The sequence below is a fragment of the Elgaria multicarinata genome, chromosome 9, assembly GCF_023053635.1.
Source record: "Elgaria multicarinata webbii isolate HBS135686 ecotype San Diego chromosome 9, rElgMul1.1.pri, whole genome shotgun sequence".
In the NCBI taxonomy this organism is placed as follows: domain Eukaryota; kingdom Metazoa; phylum Chordata; class Lepidosauria; order Squamata; family Anguidae; genus Elgaria; species Elgaria multicarinata.
The window spans coordinates 11,497,480-11,517,056 of record NC_086179.1 but is presented as its reverse complement, the minus strand read 5'-3'; the positions used below and the strand labels follow the sequence as shown (position 1 = coordinate 11,517,056).

Sequence of the window (19,577 nt, the reverse complement as noted above, 5' to 3'; positions counted from 1 at the left end):
AGAATCCAATATAAACTTCTCCTGTTGACCTTCAAAGCTTTTCACGGTCTAGCTCCTTCCTATCTCTCCTCTCTCATCTCACACTATTGCCCCGCTCATGCTCTTCGCTCCTCTGATGCCATGTTTCTCGCCTGCCCAAGGGTCTCTACTTCCCTTGCTCGGCTTCGTCCCTTCTCTTCTGCTGCCCCTTACGCCTGGAACGCTCTTCCAGAACATTTGAGATCTACAAGCTCAATCACAACTTTTAAAGCTCAGCTAAAAACTTTTCTTTTTCCTAAAGCTTTTAAAACTTGATGTTGCTCGGACTTTATACTGTTAGTTTTACCCTACCCTGTGCCTGTTTACCCTACCCAGTGCCTGTTTGCATTCTCTTCCCCTCCTTATTGCTTTACTATGATTTTAGTAGAATGTAAGCCTATGCGGCAGGGTCTTGCTATTTACTGTTTTACGCTGTACAGCACCATGTACATTGATGGTGCTATATAAATAAATAAATAAATAAATAAATAAATAAATAAATAATAATAATAGTCAGAAAGTTTTTCCTGATGTCCAGCTGGAGTCTGGCTTCCTTTAACTTGAGCCCATTATTCCGTGTCCTGCATTCTGGGAGGATCGAGAAGAGATCCTGGCCCTCCTCTGTGTGACAACCTTTAAGTCTTTGAAGAGTGCTATCCTTTCTCCCCTCAATCTTCTCTTCTCCAGGCAAAACATGCCCAGTTCATTCAGTCTCTCTTCATAGGACATCTGGAAGGCAACACATCTCCACCACTTCAGACACCTTACCCTGGAAGTCTCATGAGGCTTCTGGGAGAGGTGGGCAAGCCATACCAGGGAGCAGCCCGCTGCCTCTTATTCCATCCCGCTGCCTCCTGTAGCTGTGCCACCAGCTGCCCAGGCAGGCAGTCTTGGTGGACCGGAGTCATGCGGATACGCGGTGGGACCAAGACATGGCTGCTCTCTAAGTACCGCCCAGGCTGCTTGTTTGGGTAGCTGGTGCCAGCTGCACTCAGCATTTCTTTGTCCTGCCGGCCACGAACACGTGGCCGTCGGGACCAAGGGGCAGTGGGTGAGTCCTGCCAACTGTCCAAAAGAGCAGTCTAGGTGGGTGGGAGCAGCCCGGGAGTCTTGCAGGAGAAGCTGCTTCTTGGTCCTACTGACTGCTTGCAGGTTGCCAGCAGGACCAAGAACCTGCGGACCAAGAACCCACGGGCACCACCGTCACCGCTCTCACCGCTCCACCCAAATTTTGCTGCCTGATGTGCCTGCATCAGGCTGCTTCAGGGAAGGCCGGCCCTGCATGGAAGGGAGATCTTCATTGGGATTACAGCTGGGGAGGAAAGACTCAGGCTGTGGTCGTCGTCCCCCGTGCACACCTGATATTTAACACAAAAACAAACAAACCCACAGACGTGGTTGCTAATCATACCATAAAACAAACATCTGTTTTGGCTCTGAGTTTCAATCCCCACATTAGTTTGTGAGATCAAGTCAGTATGTACTGGAATTCGCAAACATCCCTAATATTGGCAAATGTTTTGCAGTTTTTGCTTTCTTTTTGTTTCGCACTCTCCCTCTGCCTGCCTGTTAAAAATGCACACAGAGGGAGACTGGGTTTTATATGACAAATCATTATCAAACCCAACCACGCTAATGGCTTTTAGAACCTATAAAAAAGAAACCACAAGTGTCAGCACTCCTCATCACTCCCCCGCTCCGCCTCGCCTCGATCCACCTAGGGTCCGCTCCACTGCGCTCCGAATCGGAGCTCCGCAGTGGTGGGGGCGGCGCCAGGTAAGGCCCCCTCCCTCCTCCCCCTTACCTGCTTCCGTCCCAGCCCATCGCCAGCTTCACTAGAGCCCGCGGCTCAACCAGGTAAGCCCCGCTTGCAGCCTACACTTCCAGGTTGAGCTGCGAGCTTTAGTGAAGCCGGTGATGGGCCGCAACGGACGCAGGTAAGACCCCCCTCCCCCTTGTCCCCTTATCTGGCTCTGCCGCCGTCACCGCACAGGCGGCGGTGGCAGGGCCAAGTAACCCCCCTCCCTCCTCCCCCTTACCTGCGTCCATCTGTGGTCCTGCAGCTGCTTCAACTGAGCCCAAGAACTCAAACAGGAAGACCAGGCGGACGGATGCAGTTAGACCTCCCTCCCGCTTGCCCCCTTACCTGGCTCTGCCACTGTCGCCACACGGGTAGCGGTGGCAGGGCCATGTAACCCCCCTCCCTCCTCCCCCTTACCTGTGTCCATCCTGGCCCGTCGCCAGCTTCACTAGAACTACACTTCCGGGTTGAGCCGCGGGCTCTAGTGAAGCCGGCAGCGGGCTGTGATGGACCAGGTAAGACCCCCCCTCCCCCTTACCTGGCTCTGATGCATGGGCGGTGGCGGCAGTGGCAGGGCCAAGTAAACCCCCCTTACCTTTTTTGCGGAGCTCCGGATTGAGGCGAAGGATCCGCCTTCACCTCGATCCGCTCCGCGATGCTCCACTGCTCTCCTGATCCTCTTCGCCTCCGCCTTAAGGGGAGGCGAAGCACCCCGATCCGCTCCTGCTTCTCCGGTCCAAGGAGAAGCGGAGCACAACCCTATTCAATACCCTTCCGAAAGGGTGCCTTGCATGCATTCAAAGCTAGTTGGTCTGTATATTTATTTGCTACAGACGTGCACGAACTAATAAGTTTCCAACAGATGTAACACTCTGCTTGCTGCCAGATGTGACATCTTCAACCCTAAGCCTGGAAAGTCTGTATGGTTTTTTGGGCTTTCATGCATAACCCAATATGCTCCCTATATCTATTTCTGTGTTCAATCAAGGATTTGATCTGACTCTGCACAGATGAGGACGCAGAGTTATAACCGCCAACTGGCCAATGTACTGCATTGCTGCACTTCATCACTTTGTGGCTCATTGTATGATTGAAGTCTAGGGACGAATCAACACACACAGCCAAATCCCATCATTTGCCAATGGCTCACAGTGGTCAGGGGCTCTTTCATGTCTGAAACCACACAAAACTCAACCAGACAAGTGAATAAATCCAGCACGATGTTTGCCTTTTTGGTGGTGTTTGACTTAAATAACCCTGGCAGGACTGAAAAAACTTGACTCTCGATTAGCCACAATGAATATTTAACTAATTGCCCAGATACCTGCACTCATCCATTTCCAGCTTGCATAGTTAATCCAATTAGACTTATTAACATGGAAAATTAAAAGGTTTAATTTGCCTTGCTGTAGTTGGTACTTGGGGCTACAATGCAGCGAACTACAGCTGTAAAAATGAAATCACGACCAAATTTATTTTGGCTGTGACAAGAGAAACAGGCCACGGTCACAGGAAAAAGATTGTTCAGGCCATTTAAAGTCAGCTGTTCTTCTGAGGAGCTTAGGCAGCTTTCTATAGGGCCGGCTTGCTTTGCCTTGGCAGAAGAACCATGTGGGTTGCCTTTAGACCTGTGGTGGTGGTGATGTGTGGCCTTCCAGATGTTACTGGAGTGCATCAGCCATCAGCATAGCCAGTGGGGAAGTGTAACAGCATCTGGAGGGCCACATGTGTATGACCATTCTTTAAGCCATACGTCTATTACAACACCCATTATTTTACCCAATGCTCATTCAACAGTGTCATGCCCAGTTCTTTCAGTCTCTTCTCATAGAGCTTTGTTTCCAGACCCCTGATCATCCTTATTGTCCTCCTCTGAAACCCCTCCAGCTTGTCTGCATCCTTCTTGAAGTGTGGTGCCCAGATTTGGATGCAGTACTCAAGATGAGGCCTCCTTTGCTGAATAGAGGGGAAAAACTGCCCTGCCCTGAACAGCTGGACAACCATCTGTCAGGGATGCTTTAGGGTGGATTCCTGCCTTGAGGAGGGGGTTGGACTCGATGGCCTTGTAGGCCCCTTCCAACTCTGCTATTCTATGATTCTATGCAATCGAATTTTAAAAATGTGATTTTTAAAAAAACAATACGTATCTTGAATGCACATTATAGATACGTGTTAACACAATTTCATATTATCACACTGTTTGAGATGCACGCTTTTCCCATTCAAGCAAAGAAACAAAGAAACAAACCAAGTCGCAAACAAAAATGGGAGCAAGCCAAACCAAGATTCGAATTGAAGTTCAGTGAAGTTCACAGAAGTTCAGCAAGCACGAACATCCCTGGTTCTCCCATTGCTAATTCTGAACTTCCAGCCCTGACATCCTGCCATTGGCTTGGATCTTATGACATCTTAATATAGGAAGCAAATGGAAGGAATATTTCCCCACTGCAGCCCCTTGTGCAAAATGCAGCAGCCAGATTGTTAACAGGGACCAGAAGGTTCAAACATATAAGACTGACTCTGGCCTGCTTGCATTGGCTTCCTGTACATTTCTGAGCCCTATTCAAGGTGTTGGTTTTAAGCTATAAAGCTCGGCTTCGGACCACCGTACCTGACAGAACGCCTCTCCCGACATGAACCTACCCGTACACTACGCTCAACATCTAAGGTCCTCCTCCAGGTGCCTACTCCGAAGGAAGCTCAGAGGATGGCAACAAGGGAGAGGGCCTTTTCAGTGATGCCCCCCCCAACTCTAGGCAGAGGTCCTCACAAGGCAGCTTACAACAATAAAACAATTAAAATATTAAAAGCAATAAAAAAAATCACAATTAAAATAGCAATTAAAAACAATAAAACCGGCAAGAACAATTGCAGCAAAAACAGTACCCATCACGGGATGGCCACAGTAAAATAAAATGTTCTCAAGGCCTTCTTAAAAGCCTGCAGGGATGGTGCACGGCAGACCTCCAATGGGAGTTTGTTTCGTAGGTGTGGGGCCACTGCTGAGAAAGCCCTCCCCCATGTGCTCATCCACCTAATTGCTCTCACGGGTGGGCAAATGAGAAGGGCCTGATCTTAAAGTGTGGGTAGGTTGATATGGGTGAAGGCGGTCCTTCAAGTAACTTGATCCCAAACTGTTTAGAGCTTTCAAGGTCAAAACTAGCAGTTTGAAATGGGTTTGGAAACACATTGATAACCTGTGTAGCTATAGGCGTTATATGATCAAATTGCCTCGCCCCTACCAATACTTGGGTGGCCGAATTCTGCACCGGTTGAAGTTTTCGAACCATCTTCAAAGGCAGCCCCACGGACAATGCATTACAGTAGTCCAGCCTGGACGTGACTGGCACGCGGGTAAGTGAGGCAAGGTCCGTCCTCTCCAAATAGGGTCGCAGCTGGCGTACCAGCCTAAGCTGGTAGAATGAACGTCAGGAGGGCAATCAAACTGTGTACTTGGTCTTTTAGGGAGAGTGCAACCCCATCTACGACCAGGTGTAAACCTCCACCCGAAGTAGTTAGTTTCCCAACCCACAGTACCTCTGTCTTGTCTGGATTAAGGCCTTGGCTAGACCTACCTGTTATCCCACGACGGAAGAGGGAAGATCTCGCATTATGTTTAACGCGAGATCCCTCCTCTGTTTACACACAATGTGTGATGACCTCAGAAGGAGAGGCGTCGCGCCTGCCATTAAAAAAATACTTAAAGGACCAGCAGCGCGCGAACGCTCGTGTGCAAAAGGTAAGTTTTTTTAAAATTTAAATTACTTTCCCCGCTCCCCCCACCCTACCCTCGATGGGCGCAGCGCTCCTGAGGAGCACTGCGCTCTGTGCGCAGAGCTGGGTCGACCCGTGGCCTCCGGCCACACGTTCCGTGGTCTCGGGCTCAGCCTGGGACCATGGAAAAACCGGGGCCAAAGGGGAGGCTATATCCCGGGGCAAGGGAGGGATCATCCCTCCCTGATCCCGGGATCCCCTGTGCGTCATGTGGACGCACAGGGACGATCCCGGGGTTTCCTCGGGATAAAGCCACGTCTAGCTATGGCCTAAGTTTCAGCTTCTTCACCCTCATCCATCCCAAAACAGCCTCCAGACACTGTGGATCTGTGTGAATTCTGCCGATGCCTTCCTAATTCGCTCTTTGACTGCTGCCCATTCTCATTTGTTCTGTACCTCCAATTACTATTCCAACAGTGAAATACATCAAACACAAAGGCACACAGGCTCCTTCAGGAATCTAGACGCACAGAAGCTCACAAAATATACACAAAACTGTGAATACAGCAATCCCAATCTGCTTATGTTCCAATCTAAATCAATGCTCTTGTATCCATGGAGTGGGGGACAAAGGATGGAGGATTAGATAGACAGATAAATAGATAGATAGAAAGATGTTTACATACATAGGTCCTGCTAGTCTTTAAAGATCATTTTGGAGGCTTGAGGCAATATTTCAAAACAAAAAGTTAATTTAGTAGGATACATGTAGGAATTCTAATTAAAAAATGCATAAACTGTGATTCTCTTGCTTTGATTTAATTATGTTGCATCGTGGTGCTTCTGCTTTTCAACTCCGTATCCCCACTCTCTCCATCCATTCCTCCAGGCCTTTGGAAGAGTGATGGCTGGTATGAAAGTGTTGACCTGTAGCTCTACGATAAGGCTACATCTTCCTGTCCTTCAGAACTGGGCCAAATGAGGCATTGATTGGATTCTGCATAAGCAGGTCTGTGTGAATTCTGCCGATGTCCAGAATTTTACAATGGCTGAAGAACACAATGTCTTTAACACCCCACTTTTCAAGTTCCTAGTCCATGTGATTGTGGAGATAGGCTTGAAAGTGTGAAGCCAGAGGAGTGGAGAGAGACAGATTTCAAGAGGTCCATGGACAAAATCTCAATGCTCTGCATAGCTCTTTGCCTTGTCTCACGACTGGCAGATGTGGAATAAATTATGCAAAGTAAGCACATGTATGCAGACAAGCTTAATTTACATACTTTATAGAGCATGCAGAATTGAGCTTTAGTGGGGGATATTATTATTTTAAATCAAGTGCATAGATATCCCTATGGATATATGACTGTACTTCCCCTTTTTAAAAATAGTAGTTGAATTTCATATGGTACTGACCAGTTAAAAGATCTGAAACCACTATGCAAACTGGATCTCCTGATGTTTTTATATGTTACGGTAAATGTCAGAAACTTGGTAACATTTCTTCATGAGTCAAGATGGTATATGATTGGGACATGAATCGGTATTATGTATTTTTTTAAAAAAAGCCCTTAACAACTGTGGTAGGATAAATCTCTTTTAACTGTAAATAAGAGAAGTGGTATCTTTTCATTGCTTACGGCTACATTCCCTTGGGGGTAACCTGTCCAGGCTTGCATGCTGGTGGTGGGAGGGGCTGAATCTGGTGGTGGGCGGGTTAGGGACAAAATAGCCAAGGCAACCTTTTTTTCCCCTCTCTCTTTTGGCTACCTCTTCCCTCTCTCCTCCACTCCTGTCCCTCTTTCTCCATCCTCCCCTTCCTCCCTGCCTTCCTCCCTAGCCACATGCTCTTGCTAAAGGTCTGAAGCTCTTGCTAAAGGTCTGAAATGATCACTTGCCTTTTGAAGTCAGGCAAGGGCCACATGGAGCCCTAGAGCGACAGGTTGCCCACCCCTGCTATAAATGATGAAAATGATGCCACTCTACCATAGAACTACAGGCCGACATTCACCAGTAAACATCAGCACATCCCGACATTTCTCACTGACCCGCATACACTTTATTGTAACATTTACAGGAAGCATTTTCCACATGCGGAATGCTGCGTAGTTCTTTTCTAACATAATAAATATTATTAGGCAGCAATCCTGAATATACCTAACTGGGAGTAAGCTTCAATGAACTCAGTGGGGGCTTACTTCCAAGTAGACAAGCCCAGGAGGGCACTGTTAGTTCCCACCGTCTCTAAATTTCCCTTGGGAAATTACTTCCCTTTCCCTCTGTGCATCACATCTGCAAATCTGTAGGATGTACTACCTTTAAAACACCTTTAAAGCCGGGGGGGCACAGGTGGGCACATGCACCCCCCCACTGGAGATTTTGCATGCCCAAATGCTTGCCACTATGCCTCTGAATTGCCCCCTAAATTTAAACAGGGGTGAAGCAGCAGCATGAAAAAAGCCACATTGTTTCTTCAAAAGGTGTGCAGGGAACATCATGCCTCTTTTTGATGCAGAATTATGCTCTTCTGCGGCTTCCAGGAGCTCTATTTTCATTAAAACAAGGTGTGTGATCCCCGTGCAACTTGTTTTAAGGCAAATATATGCCCTTTGGGGGTGGGCGGCGATTTTGGAAGTGGGAGTGTGTGTGGCCTCCACGTGCGTTCCAGAGGCCCCCAGAACCTCCAAAGTTGCGCACCCCTGCTTAGAAGAAGGGTCAGTTTAACTGCCAGCCATTGATGGCACGCTATTGATCTGCAGGTGTTTTATCTAACTGGGATGTAGGAAGCCTTCCATCATGCTCAGGTGTGATCACAAACCAAAATTCAGGGTGGGACTATGCAGATGACGAGACACAGCAGAGGAGGCAGGACCAGGCTTGATACTGAAAAGTTGGGGTGACCAGGGACAGAGAAGAGATCCCTATGTCCCCAAGTCCACCCTTTTACTTTCTCCAGTGTGAGTGGTCACTGTCCACTCCCATAGAGAAAACTAAACCACTAGACTTGGGGACCATGTTGCAGTGAAAGCAAAACCTGCAATACATCCCGACTTGGGGGTGTTTGGGGCACCAATGACAGGCATTCCATAGGGGAGTGCAATATGTCCGGATGTATATTCCCCCCCCCCCTCTCCCAGGCTTCTCTGTATAAAAACTATGAGAGAAAGGGCACAGTGGAATTGTTCTGTCTGGCAAACAAGGCAGCGACACGAGTTAATTCATTATCGCAGAGAACCTCTCGGACTTTAAAAAAATAAAAGGTTTCAGGTTCTATTTTTTTTCCAAAAAATATATATCCACGGGGGTTAGTCTGCCCCGTGGCACGTTTCCGAGCCTAACCTCTCGCAGCTGACAATGGCTCCATCCCCCATGACCGTGATATCATACTCCAATTAGCACTTAAAAAGAAGAGCGTTTTATAGGCGCCGCACACTCACCTCTGCTCAGCCCATCTGGTCCCCGAAGGATTCGGCATTCTTCTATCTGGCCAAATGGAGAAAACATCACCCTGATATCGTTCTCATTACACTTCTTCGAAACCATTCCTATGAACAATTTTCTGTCTTCCACAGCTAGGAGATAAAAAATAATGAATGAGCAAAGGGCAATTCATCGCTCTCTCTCTCTCTCTCTCTCCTTTCCTCATCTGTGATCAATGCTTCATTACCACATCAAACTGGGCACCACTCTTGTGTGCATGATACTGTAACTGAAGACAAGTCTTTTGTGTGTGGGGTGTGTGTGTGTAAAACACACATCACACATACAAACCTTCCTTTCTCTTCTCCAAATCTCCTGCTTTTCTCTTGAGACCATTTCCTCACGTGCCTCTCCCACCCCCCGGCTCCTTCGACGCAGACCAGAAGAGTGGGTCATCCTTGCATCTTTCCCCCCAATTTTACGACTTAAGAAAAACCATTTGATGCCCAAGACTAAAAGTTGGCGAACGGCAACAGGCAGCATGAGTGGAGATTCTAATTTAGATTAAAAAAATCCTCCCATCCTGTCTGCTAATGTATGAAAGAGAAATGTGGATGGAAGCTGAGATGGAGGATATGAGATGAAATGGGTTAATGGGGGGAAAACATACTTAGTGAAGACTTGCAAGGCATACGGGGTCTCCATGACCAATTTCAACCAGCTGTAGGAAATGGAGCTGAAAGGACAGGTGGCAGCAACGGTGCCAAAGGCAGAAGACGGAGGGAGAATTTCCCCCCTTCTTTACCTATAATGATAAAGTAATTCCCATTCCAAGCAGTCATGGCTAGCAAACATTCCCTCTTCTAGGGCAACACTTCAATGGAAGGTGCTGCAAGGTTGCTTTGGGAAAACCAAATCCCCAACAGACATGTGACGTTGGGCTTGCAAAGAATTCTTTTTAAAGGGGGGTGGGGTGGGGTCAGGTTCTTGCTAGATGGTTTCCTTTTTTGTAGAGGGAGGCACACACAAAGTAGGTCAAGGCAGCTGCTGTATGCATCAGACTGAGTTTAAGGAAGCTCACGTTCAGAATCCTTAAAGCGACAGAGCCAGGAAATGGCTCGATCTAGGCTGGAGGAATCTGTTGACAAATTTTGATACTGTGTTGAATTTTCGCAAGAAGAACGGAAGAGTGGCTTTCTCGCTACAGAGGATTAATTGCCCCACTTTCATATGTCCATGTTACCTAGCTAAGATAATTTACCACCAGCTGGGAGTGAGTCATACCCACTCCGACGGGATCTTGTATTCACTTGTGCTCCGCAGAGAAACGCAACACAGCTACTGCTGTTTTGTGCATTGTCTTGGCCTTTTAATCTCACAATGTAAAAACTTCCCCCTACTCTCCTTTTTGCGTCCATTTGCGGATCTATACCTATGGACATAGGAAACCACTTTGTGTGTGTGAGGAAGCGAGTTCTGTGCTGCAAGGGCTTGTGCCACTGTGTGTGTTTTGTGTGTGCATGCATGCAGGCATACACATATACACACTATCGGGTGCATCGCCTGCTGTTCCCACACAACCAGCCAGGACTCTAAAGGAGTAGTCCAAGGTGCTGAACTCTATGCTCCAAAATATGTTCAGTACCTTGGATAGCACCTTTAGAGTTCTGGTTGGTTCTGACAATGAATGCCCGTATCTGGACAGAGAGAGCCTAGCTACAGTTATCCATGCTCTGATAACCTCTCGTATGGATTACTGCAATGCGTTATACATGGGGCTGCCTTTGAAAACAGTCCGGAAACTTCAGCTGGGACAAAACAGGGCAGCCCGGTTACTAACAGGGACTGGCCGGTGAGATCACATTACGCCAGTCCTTTTACAACTTCATTGGCTGCCAGTCCAGGTCCGGGCCCGATTCAAAGTGCTGGTATTGACATTTAAAGCCCTAAACAGCTTGGGGCCAGGTTATTTGAAGGAACGCCTCCTCCCATATGTACCTACCCGGACCTTAAGATCATCTACAGGGGCCCTTCTCTGTGAGCCCCTGCCAAAGGAAGTGAGGCAGGTGGCTACTAGGAGGAGGGCCTTCTCCGCTGTGGCACCCTGGTTGTGGAATGAGCTCCCCAGAGAGGTCCGCCTGGCACCTACACTGTACTCTTTTCGTCGCCAGCTGAAGACCTTTTTATTCTCTCAGTATTTTAACACTTAATTTTAACTTAAATTTAAATTTTACTGTTCTAACTCTGTATTTTAATCTTATATCAATTTTGCTGCGTGGTTTTATCCTGGTTGTGCTTTTTATACTGTATTTTGTATTTGTGTTTTTAACCTGTTGGTTGTTTCATTATGGTTTTAATTTTTGTGAACCGCCCAGAGAGCTTCAGCTATTGGGCGGTATAAAAATGTAATAAATAAATAAATAAATAAATAAATAAATAAATATTCACAGTCCCACCGAAATCAGAGCCACCTGCCTAAACTGGTTGAGGGAAAGGGAGTCTTTGGGGGGTGGGTGGGGAGGAAAGGCATTTACATTATGCTCCAGCATCAGAGGCTCAGAGCAAGTCAAAATGTATGTCAAAACCAAGTTAAAAAGTGGACCCCTATTATCATAGAATCATAGAATAGCGGAAGAGGCCTATAAGGCCATCGAGGCCAACCCCCTGCTCAATGCAGGCCATCCTAGGAAAGGGTTTTGAATGTGTGCTTTTTTGTTTTGCTTTCATGCCATTTGCCAGAAAAGGTACAAGGCGTGGAGCAAAGGCATGGCCTCTCATTCTTTCAAAAGTGCCATATGCATGGATAGTACTAAACACACAAGAGCCACCTTGCCCCTTCTATTCAAGACCAGTGCAAGAGCATGCTTACAGATACTCTGAGGAGACATCAGGGATAATACAAGCTTCTTAGGGCATCAGGCTTGCAAGGCTGTAGCCTTAGAATTGCTACTGGGGTTTGGGAGCCTTATTCACCTAAGACCAATGATTCCCCAACTTCCTTCTGAGGGCTCTGAGGTTCCTTGGATGCGTTTTGGGAAGTTCTCAATAAGTAAAGTTAAGTAGACATGCTTCCCCGAAAGACAGCTTGCCTATCACTACTGATCTTCCACTGTAGCTTAGAGCTACGAGAATATTTGAGTACGTTTTTTGGGCCATGATTTCAGTTTGAGAGGAGGAATGTGTGGCGTTACCTCACACAATTGATTATATTGTATATGTCTGAATTAGTATGTCTGTTAAGTAGGGAATGTTAGAACGGAGTGGGTGTGGTTTGTGATGTAATAGGTGGGGGGGAAGAGGAGTATATAAGGAGTGTGTGGGGAGTTTTTGAGGTGTGTGTGTCTTTAGGTTTTGTTTTTCTTGTGTGTGTTTTTATTTGTAAAGAAAGAAGAGTTTAGATTTTAGGGATTTAGGATTGGTGTAAAGAGAGAGAGATGATTTGGTGTGTGGAGAGTTTAGATTAGGCAGGATTGAAAGTATTATATTTTTATTTAAAGTTTTTAAATAACCATAAACGTTTTATTATTCTGTTAGCTACCAAACACCACGTGTCAGCTTGGCATTATTTACCTGCCTTACAGTTATTAAACACTCACACCAGAGTATTCCCACAGTATATTTAGAGCAGATCCTGCATAAAACCTGTTTCCCTCAAACAGTAGCTAGGGGAAAGGATTTAATTAACCCTCCCCTCAGGTTTTTCAAGTGGTGGTGCTTGGCCTACGAAGGGTTTATGTGACGGGCCTAGCGTAAGGGTCTGCTACATCGCAGAATGCCCTGGCCAATGTCCCACACAACGTAGCAGGGCCTACATGAACTGAGTCCGTGCCAAAGAGCATGTCCCACAGTCTTCTACAGAAGGAGAAGACTGGTGTTGTTGGACTACAATTCCCATCACCCCAACCTTCGGTTATGTTGGCTGGGGCTGATGAAACTTGGAGTACAAGAACCCCTGGCGGGGCCACGGGTAGCACAGCTCTGCCCTACAAAGCGTTGTGGCTCAGTGGGCGATGCCACGTGGTTCCCCAGCAAAGAAGCATTTCCTGAAGATGCAAAGCTAAAAAGCTACTGGCCCTCGTCGTCTGCCTTCTCCTTCTCTTCCTCTTCCTATCACAGGCAGCCGAGGGGGGGAAGGTGCTATTCAGCGACAGGGGACATGTGTCACATAAGAGACATTCGAGACGCGACCGATCATTTTTAAAGACTTGAAATAATGCCAAGTCACTGTTCTTGTCGGTCTTCCCGAGTGCTCATTATACAGCAGGCATCTCGCTCCTTTCTTGGTTCTGGAAATGGAATGCAAATTCAATTCGCTGTTAATGAGCACACAGTCAGGGTTTGTAGGGAAGTGCAGAGAAACCGTTCCTCCAGAGAATCTGCCGTGCACTTATTTATTTCTATTATTGTGCAAATTATTTTAGTAATGAAGGAGGTCTTTTGTTTCAGTTCCACTGGGGGATGGGGAGGGGGAGAGGGAGGGGAGAAGAATCTACCAAAAGCCCCCTCCCCTTCATATTCCACCTTGGAATATGAGCAAGCTTTTGATGGGAATACAATGCAGCAGAAGACAGAGAAAAACAGTATATTTTCACATGCTTTCATTGAACTTACACCTCTGGCCATTTTAGTGCATTGAACATACTTCACAACAGGGAAAGTACATGTGGTGGTGGATAATGGTGGCGGTGGCACTCAGCTAGTTATTAATCCCAGGACTGCTGTCTGGAGTCATTTTTCTCCATATATGCATTAGGGATTTTGGAGAAATCTGCAAGGGAATCAAACGGTTTGTTTTTCTAGGAATCCGACCCATGGATTTCACAGCAGACCGGCTTTTCATGAATCTCATAGATTCCGCAGACTGGTGTTGTTGTTTTTAACGTTCCGGTCATAAATGTGCCTTTCCAACAGAGGCTAAAACGTGAAAATGTACATTTGAGGGGGGAGGTGGATTTGTGCACTGGGGGGGGGATTCTCTTTTAAGAATACAAGAACTGCAAAAATTAAAGAGTAAGTTTTAATCAGAGAGAGAAACTTGCATTGCTAAACTGCGTTAGATCAGTGATCTATGTAGTCTAAGTGCTTAGAGTATTTGATATTAAAATACAAAGGCAGAATGCTAGCCTCAATTGGCCTGTTATCTACACTGTCCACACACACACACACACACACACATACCCCTCAGGGTGTGGAGAGCTCTCCGACCCGGCCGGCGAGGAGGTAGGTGGGTGGCGGCGGCGGCAAGGACACCTCTTCCTCGTCTCTTCTCCAGGCAAGCTACACGATTGCTTTGGGGGTGCACTGGGGGCATGTGGAAGCACCCTCAGTACGACGTGTGGAATCTCCCCTTGTGAAAGAAGGACTCCAATGGTTTTGGAAGAAGCTTTGAAGGGCTTCTTGGCAGGGGAAAAATGATGCTCTGAGCATTTTTTCCGCCAAGGGATTTTTGGATTTGTAGTCCAGCTTTTACAAAAAAAAGTGTTGCCTGATTAATTGGGAATATCTTTTTAGTCATTTTAAAAGGCCCAATTAATCAGTGCTTTCAAATCGACTAAAAAGGCATTGACTAAATTGGCCAAAAAGGGCCGATTAATCTCTTCTCTACCCCCCCCCCCGCCCCCGCTTTTTTATTTTTATACTGCCCAATAGCTGAGGCTCTCTGGGCAGTTTGCAATTAAAACCATAAAATACAACAGGTCAAAACATATAAAGGTTTTTTTTAAAACTGCTTAAAACCGAAACAAACCCAGCAGCAGTTACAGTGCAAGGAAAGCCTGTTTGAAAAGATGTGTTTTTCAGGAGGTGTTTAAAGCAGTTGTTCCCCAAAGGGGGCAGTGGGATTGCATTAAGAGGCAAGGGGGTGGCAGGGGGGCGCTCGAGGTGGTCTTTTCTGTACCAGGAGTTTTGGTTACAGAAGGAAATGTCTGATCACTATCCTGCACTATGGAGAGTGGTTCAGAAGCTCCTGGTTGCATTTCCAACATCATATCTGGTGGAATGTGGTTTTAGTGTGGTCTGCCTACTTCTCTCCAAGCAAAGAAATCGACTCCAGATTACTAAACGTGGTGATTTAAGACTCGTGTTAAGTGACTTTAAACCAGACATTGGGAAACTGGTATCACTTCATCAAGCCCATCCATCACATTACGAATTTACAGAATAGTGAGGTACTCTACTGCCCAGAGAGCTTCGGCTATGGGGCGGTATATAAATGTAATAAATGAAATTAAATCAAACCTACCCTAGTTACTAAATGTGATATCTAATATTCTTGCTAAATGACTATCAGACTTTGAAAAGATGATATCACTGGATCAAGTTCATCAATTATGTTTAATTGAATAAACTAAAAAAATACAATTGGATTTTGAATAAATATTCAATTAATTGTTACTGTTTTGAATTTTATTGTTATTATCATCCTTAGTGGGTCATTGAAAACCATTATTCTGAATAATGATTTTTATAGTGTAGGGTAGGGGGCACTGGGCATGAGTTTGTGGAACCAAGGGGGCGGTGACCTGAAAAAGTTTGGGAACCACTCCCAAGCTACCTGAGGGAGGGTTTTTCCAGAGGGTGGATGCCACTGCAAAGAAGTCCTTTTAGTTACCCTTTTAGTTGATTAAATCAATGCCTTTTCAGTTGATTATAGGTTGCATCCCCATCTAACCACATGAAAACCTCCTGACTGCCTTACAACTGAAGTGTGCGAATTAGGGAGGAACAGCATGCTTTGAGAAACACAGGACTGCTGCTCAAAATGGCAGCTCTGTGTTGAGCTTCGCCCTGCCCACGTCACATGTCACAAAATCAATCCCGAGTCCTTTTGTCACCCTGTTGTGCGTTTCCCTGCTCTCCCGAGTGGCAGCCAATGACGTCGAGTTTGGGGGAGACTGACCACAATATCTTTAGCCCACAATATCTTTCCGATGTGAGGCTCAGTGTAAAATGGTTTGCCTAGACAAGCATTCTGACAAGCACTATTAAAAATGTATTTGTGTATATGTGTGTTGCATTTTCTGTCCCATTTACAAGGGGAGGCAGCGGGCTGTTAAGTAGCCATTGATTTAGCTTTCATCTCCCCGCGCACCCCCTCCCCACCCACCCCAGGAAAAAAACAACGACAAAGATTTTGTTTTTAATTTTCCAAACTGCTGCAGATGACAGATTCTCTTTTGGCCTGCTCAAGTTTCACTGGTAAACTGATAAATACAGCAAATTAACTAAAACGATTTCACAGGTTTTCAGCTGGAGGCTGATTTTATAGTAAATTAAACATCCAGAAAACTGACTCAGAGTTGCTGTTGTTGTTGTTGTTGTTGTTTTTAATTTTATTTTTAAATATGCAACTGCGAATCTGCTCCCCTGTTTTGCAAATGCTGCTGACAGATCTTCGGAGGCAACCGATACTATTTATGGCTGAAAGCGAACTGTGACACGATACCAGCTTTATTGGCTCTCAGCAAAGGAGAACTGGAACCAACCCATCTCCTTTCACACACAGGATCTGGACTTTTAGATATCTGGGCAGTCAGGATTTGCTAATTTTAAACTTAGGGCTGGAGAGAATGTTCCTTTATCTCAAACACCACGTTCCTGGTGTTTTTTTTTTTAAAAAAATACACCAAACAAAAACACCTCCCAATTGCCCTCTTCTCTTACATAGCTTCCAAAAAGCCAGGAGTGAGAAATCGGTGTTCTTGGACTCTAATTATCCCTGATCGGCTGGGATGATGGGAGTTGGAATCCAATGACATCTGGTGGGCCACAGCTTCCTCAGCTCTGTTTCAAAGCTCTCCCTTTTCGTAAATACACTGTTGATCTGGTTTGGGGGTGGTGAAGATTCAAAACTTGGTGGATGTCCAGCAAAGATTCAGCTTGTGCACCACCACCCTGCATTAGAACGCTACAGTAAACAATGGCTAATAATGACAAGAGCGAACCTAATCTCTTCCCAGGTTCATGGGTCTCCCTTCTCCTTCTCTGGCGTGGCCACCAGGTGTTTGGGAGTTTTCACCTCCATTTGAGATTCACTGCAGCTCGTCGTTTCATCTGAACCTGGCAAAACTGTGGCTAAGCTTAACAATGGTTTGTTTGAAGCAATCAACTTCAAACCATGGGTTGTGAGTGAAGCTGGCTTATTTTAGGAAAACACAGTGAAGATTAACCACAGTTTAGAATTTATTTAGGAGAAAATAAGATTGATATATCCCTGCCATGCAGTCCTTTTCTGATTTTGGAAAAAGCTTGAAGAAAAGATTTTTGAAATTTGTAGAGGAACGAAGTGCTGAGTTGGAAATAGTAACTGAATGCCATATGTTAGCACTAACACATAGGGAAAAAGTTGCTAATTAATTCAGGCAGCATTAAATCTGGGTGTGACATGGACAGATTGTATGCTAGGTGTTTTTTTTATTTTTCTGCAGTCTTACAAAGAGGGATTTAAAATGTCTTCCTTTCTCACCCCTCACTTATTTTTTCTGAATGTTTTTTTAAAAAACAAAACGAAAACGACGCTGCTTCCTTTTGAGCGCAAAGCACTAACAGCAACACTCACATTTACAAACAGATCTAAAGATCTGTCTAATCACTTAAAGATTGTAGGATAAAAACCAAATACAGGAAGATTAATTCAATTGCAAATGCAAAGATTAAACTATTTTGGGTTTATCACAAAGGCTCACAAAACAGTTCACAAAATGGGGGGAAAGACATTAAGAATAATTTTCAAAGCATTACTCGTTCTATAAAAGGCTTACAAAATCAAAGAGTAGAATGACACCTTTGCATTCTAAGCTTTGGGGAATTGTATTTGAAAATTGAAATAAATAAGTAACGACGCAATCCTATGCGCGTTTAGACAGGAAAAAAAGTCCTGCAATTCCCAGCGTTTCTCAGCCAGCCATGGGAAATGCTGGGAGTTGTAGGACTTCTTTCTGTCTAAACGTGCAGAGGATTATGCCCTAAGTAAACTTGTGTTTTCACCTTTGTGTTTACCAAGGGCACAAATAGACATTATGGTGTTTTAAAAAATAAATACAAGGAGGAATGTTTTCTACCTGCGCTGCCCTCTCAAGAACAACTGACCTCCTAACAATGTAATTTGGCCTGTGGGGAAAACCTACAGGTATCATATGGATACGTGCATATTTTCCTGTTTGGGAAAAATAGTAGATTGCGGGAATGGGGGAGAGTTAATCAGGAAAATGATGCCGGGGGGGCCCCCTCCACCACAGCCATGGCCCTGATCTACACAGACCTTACCCTTTGGCTGCAATTAAGTTTGTGAGCCAGTATGGTTCAGTGTTAGATTTGGACTTCATGGAGACGGACGCAGGAGACCAGGGTTCAAATCCCCATCCAGTTTGAAGCTTGCTGGCGCTAGGTGACTTCAGGTGAGCCACTATCTTTCATCTTAACTTAACTAACACAATTGTTGTAATTTTTGTGAACCGCCCAGAGAGCTCCGGCTATTGGGCGGTATAGAAATGTAATAAATAAATAAATAAATAAATAAATAAATAAATAAATAAAATAAATAAATTGTAAGGATGAAATGAGAAGGGGGTGAACCATGAGCTTCTTGGAAGACAGGTGGGCTTCAGAATAAATAAGACTGGGGGGGGGGAAGAGATCCGATCATAGATTTGCCAACATCTTGTCTAGTTGTACTCTCAGATACCATGAATGTGTTTACAGGGGGTGGGGTGGGGCTGGCACTTGCAGGGTAGAATTGGCAGGTGGAAGGGAAGGACACTCCCTGCAAATATCCCCTCTCTGAGGTCATTCCCCCTCTTCAGGGGCAGCCTAAGACATTTTGCTGCCTGCGGCAGAAGTCAAAATGGTGCTCCCTTCCATGTACAGATGATGACTAAGCAGTTGAATCTTAGGGATGGACAAACTTACCCACGTCCAGCTCCGTCGGATACCCGCTAAGCTGCCACCACCGCCCACCCTCGCTCACAGCACTGCGCAACCTTCTTTGGCGGTCTGGAACACTCATGCCTTTAATCTTGTGTAAATAGGCCTTTTACAGCTGCCATTTATGCAGGGCAGGAAATACCCAATTCCTGGAGCCTCCATTGTGAGCAACAATGGGGTCTCCAGGTGGTTGTCGAGCCCTGTGAATGTGCCTCAGCCCCGCGAGCTATGTCCAGGGGGTCAGACGTGGGGGATTCTGTCAGAGTCCCAGACCCTGTCGGGTGCCCGCAACATTCCTACTTCAACAGTGGTTATAGGGAAGCGTTCTCCGCTGCACGGCACACCTGAGGGTTGTGGGCTAGTTTAGGGATTGCAGGTCAGGTTGTGTGGCACACAGAGCTGTGTCCTCCAACAGCAAGGAAGGACTGGGGAGCTCAGGAGGAAGGCCTTGGGGACTGCCACCACTGCCTTCCAGGTTCTACTGTCTGAGGTAATTGCCTCACTCTGCCTAACAGAACAGCCAGCCCTGCCCATCTTCCCCAGGCGGGCTTACATTTTACAAGGGATTTTATGAAATACTTGACAATATTTGACCACTGTTGACGAACAAGGCAGTCAACTGGCAATATTTGACTTGTGAGTCGACTGTCCCCGCAAACATGCGAGCCCCAAACCATTTGGAAAACTAATCTTCCGCCAGTTCCGG

At 45.9% G+C, this 19,577-nt stretch overlaps 1 protein-coding gene across 9 annotated transcripts in view; it reads right to left on the bottom strand.

Moving 5' to 3' along the window:
* Positions 1 to 19,577, bottom strand: part of CELF2 (CUGBP Elav-like family member 2) — a 403,350-nt gene that overhangs the window by 81,231 nt on the left and 302,542 nt on the right. For all 9 annotated transcript variants that reach the window (XM_063134745.1, XM_063134747.1, XM_063134750.1 and 6 more), the window contains exon 5: positions 8,968 to 9,102. In XM_063134745.1, coding sequence (XP_062990815.1) covers positions 8,968 to 9,102 — 135 coding nt within the window. The remainder of the gene's footprint in view (positions 1 to 8,967; positions 9,103 to 19,577) is intronic.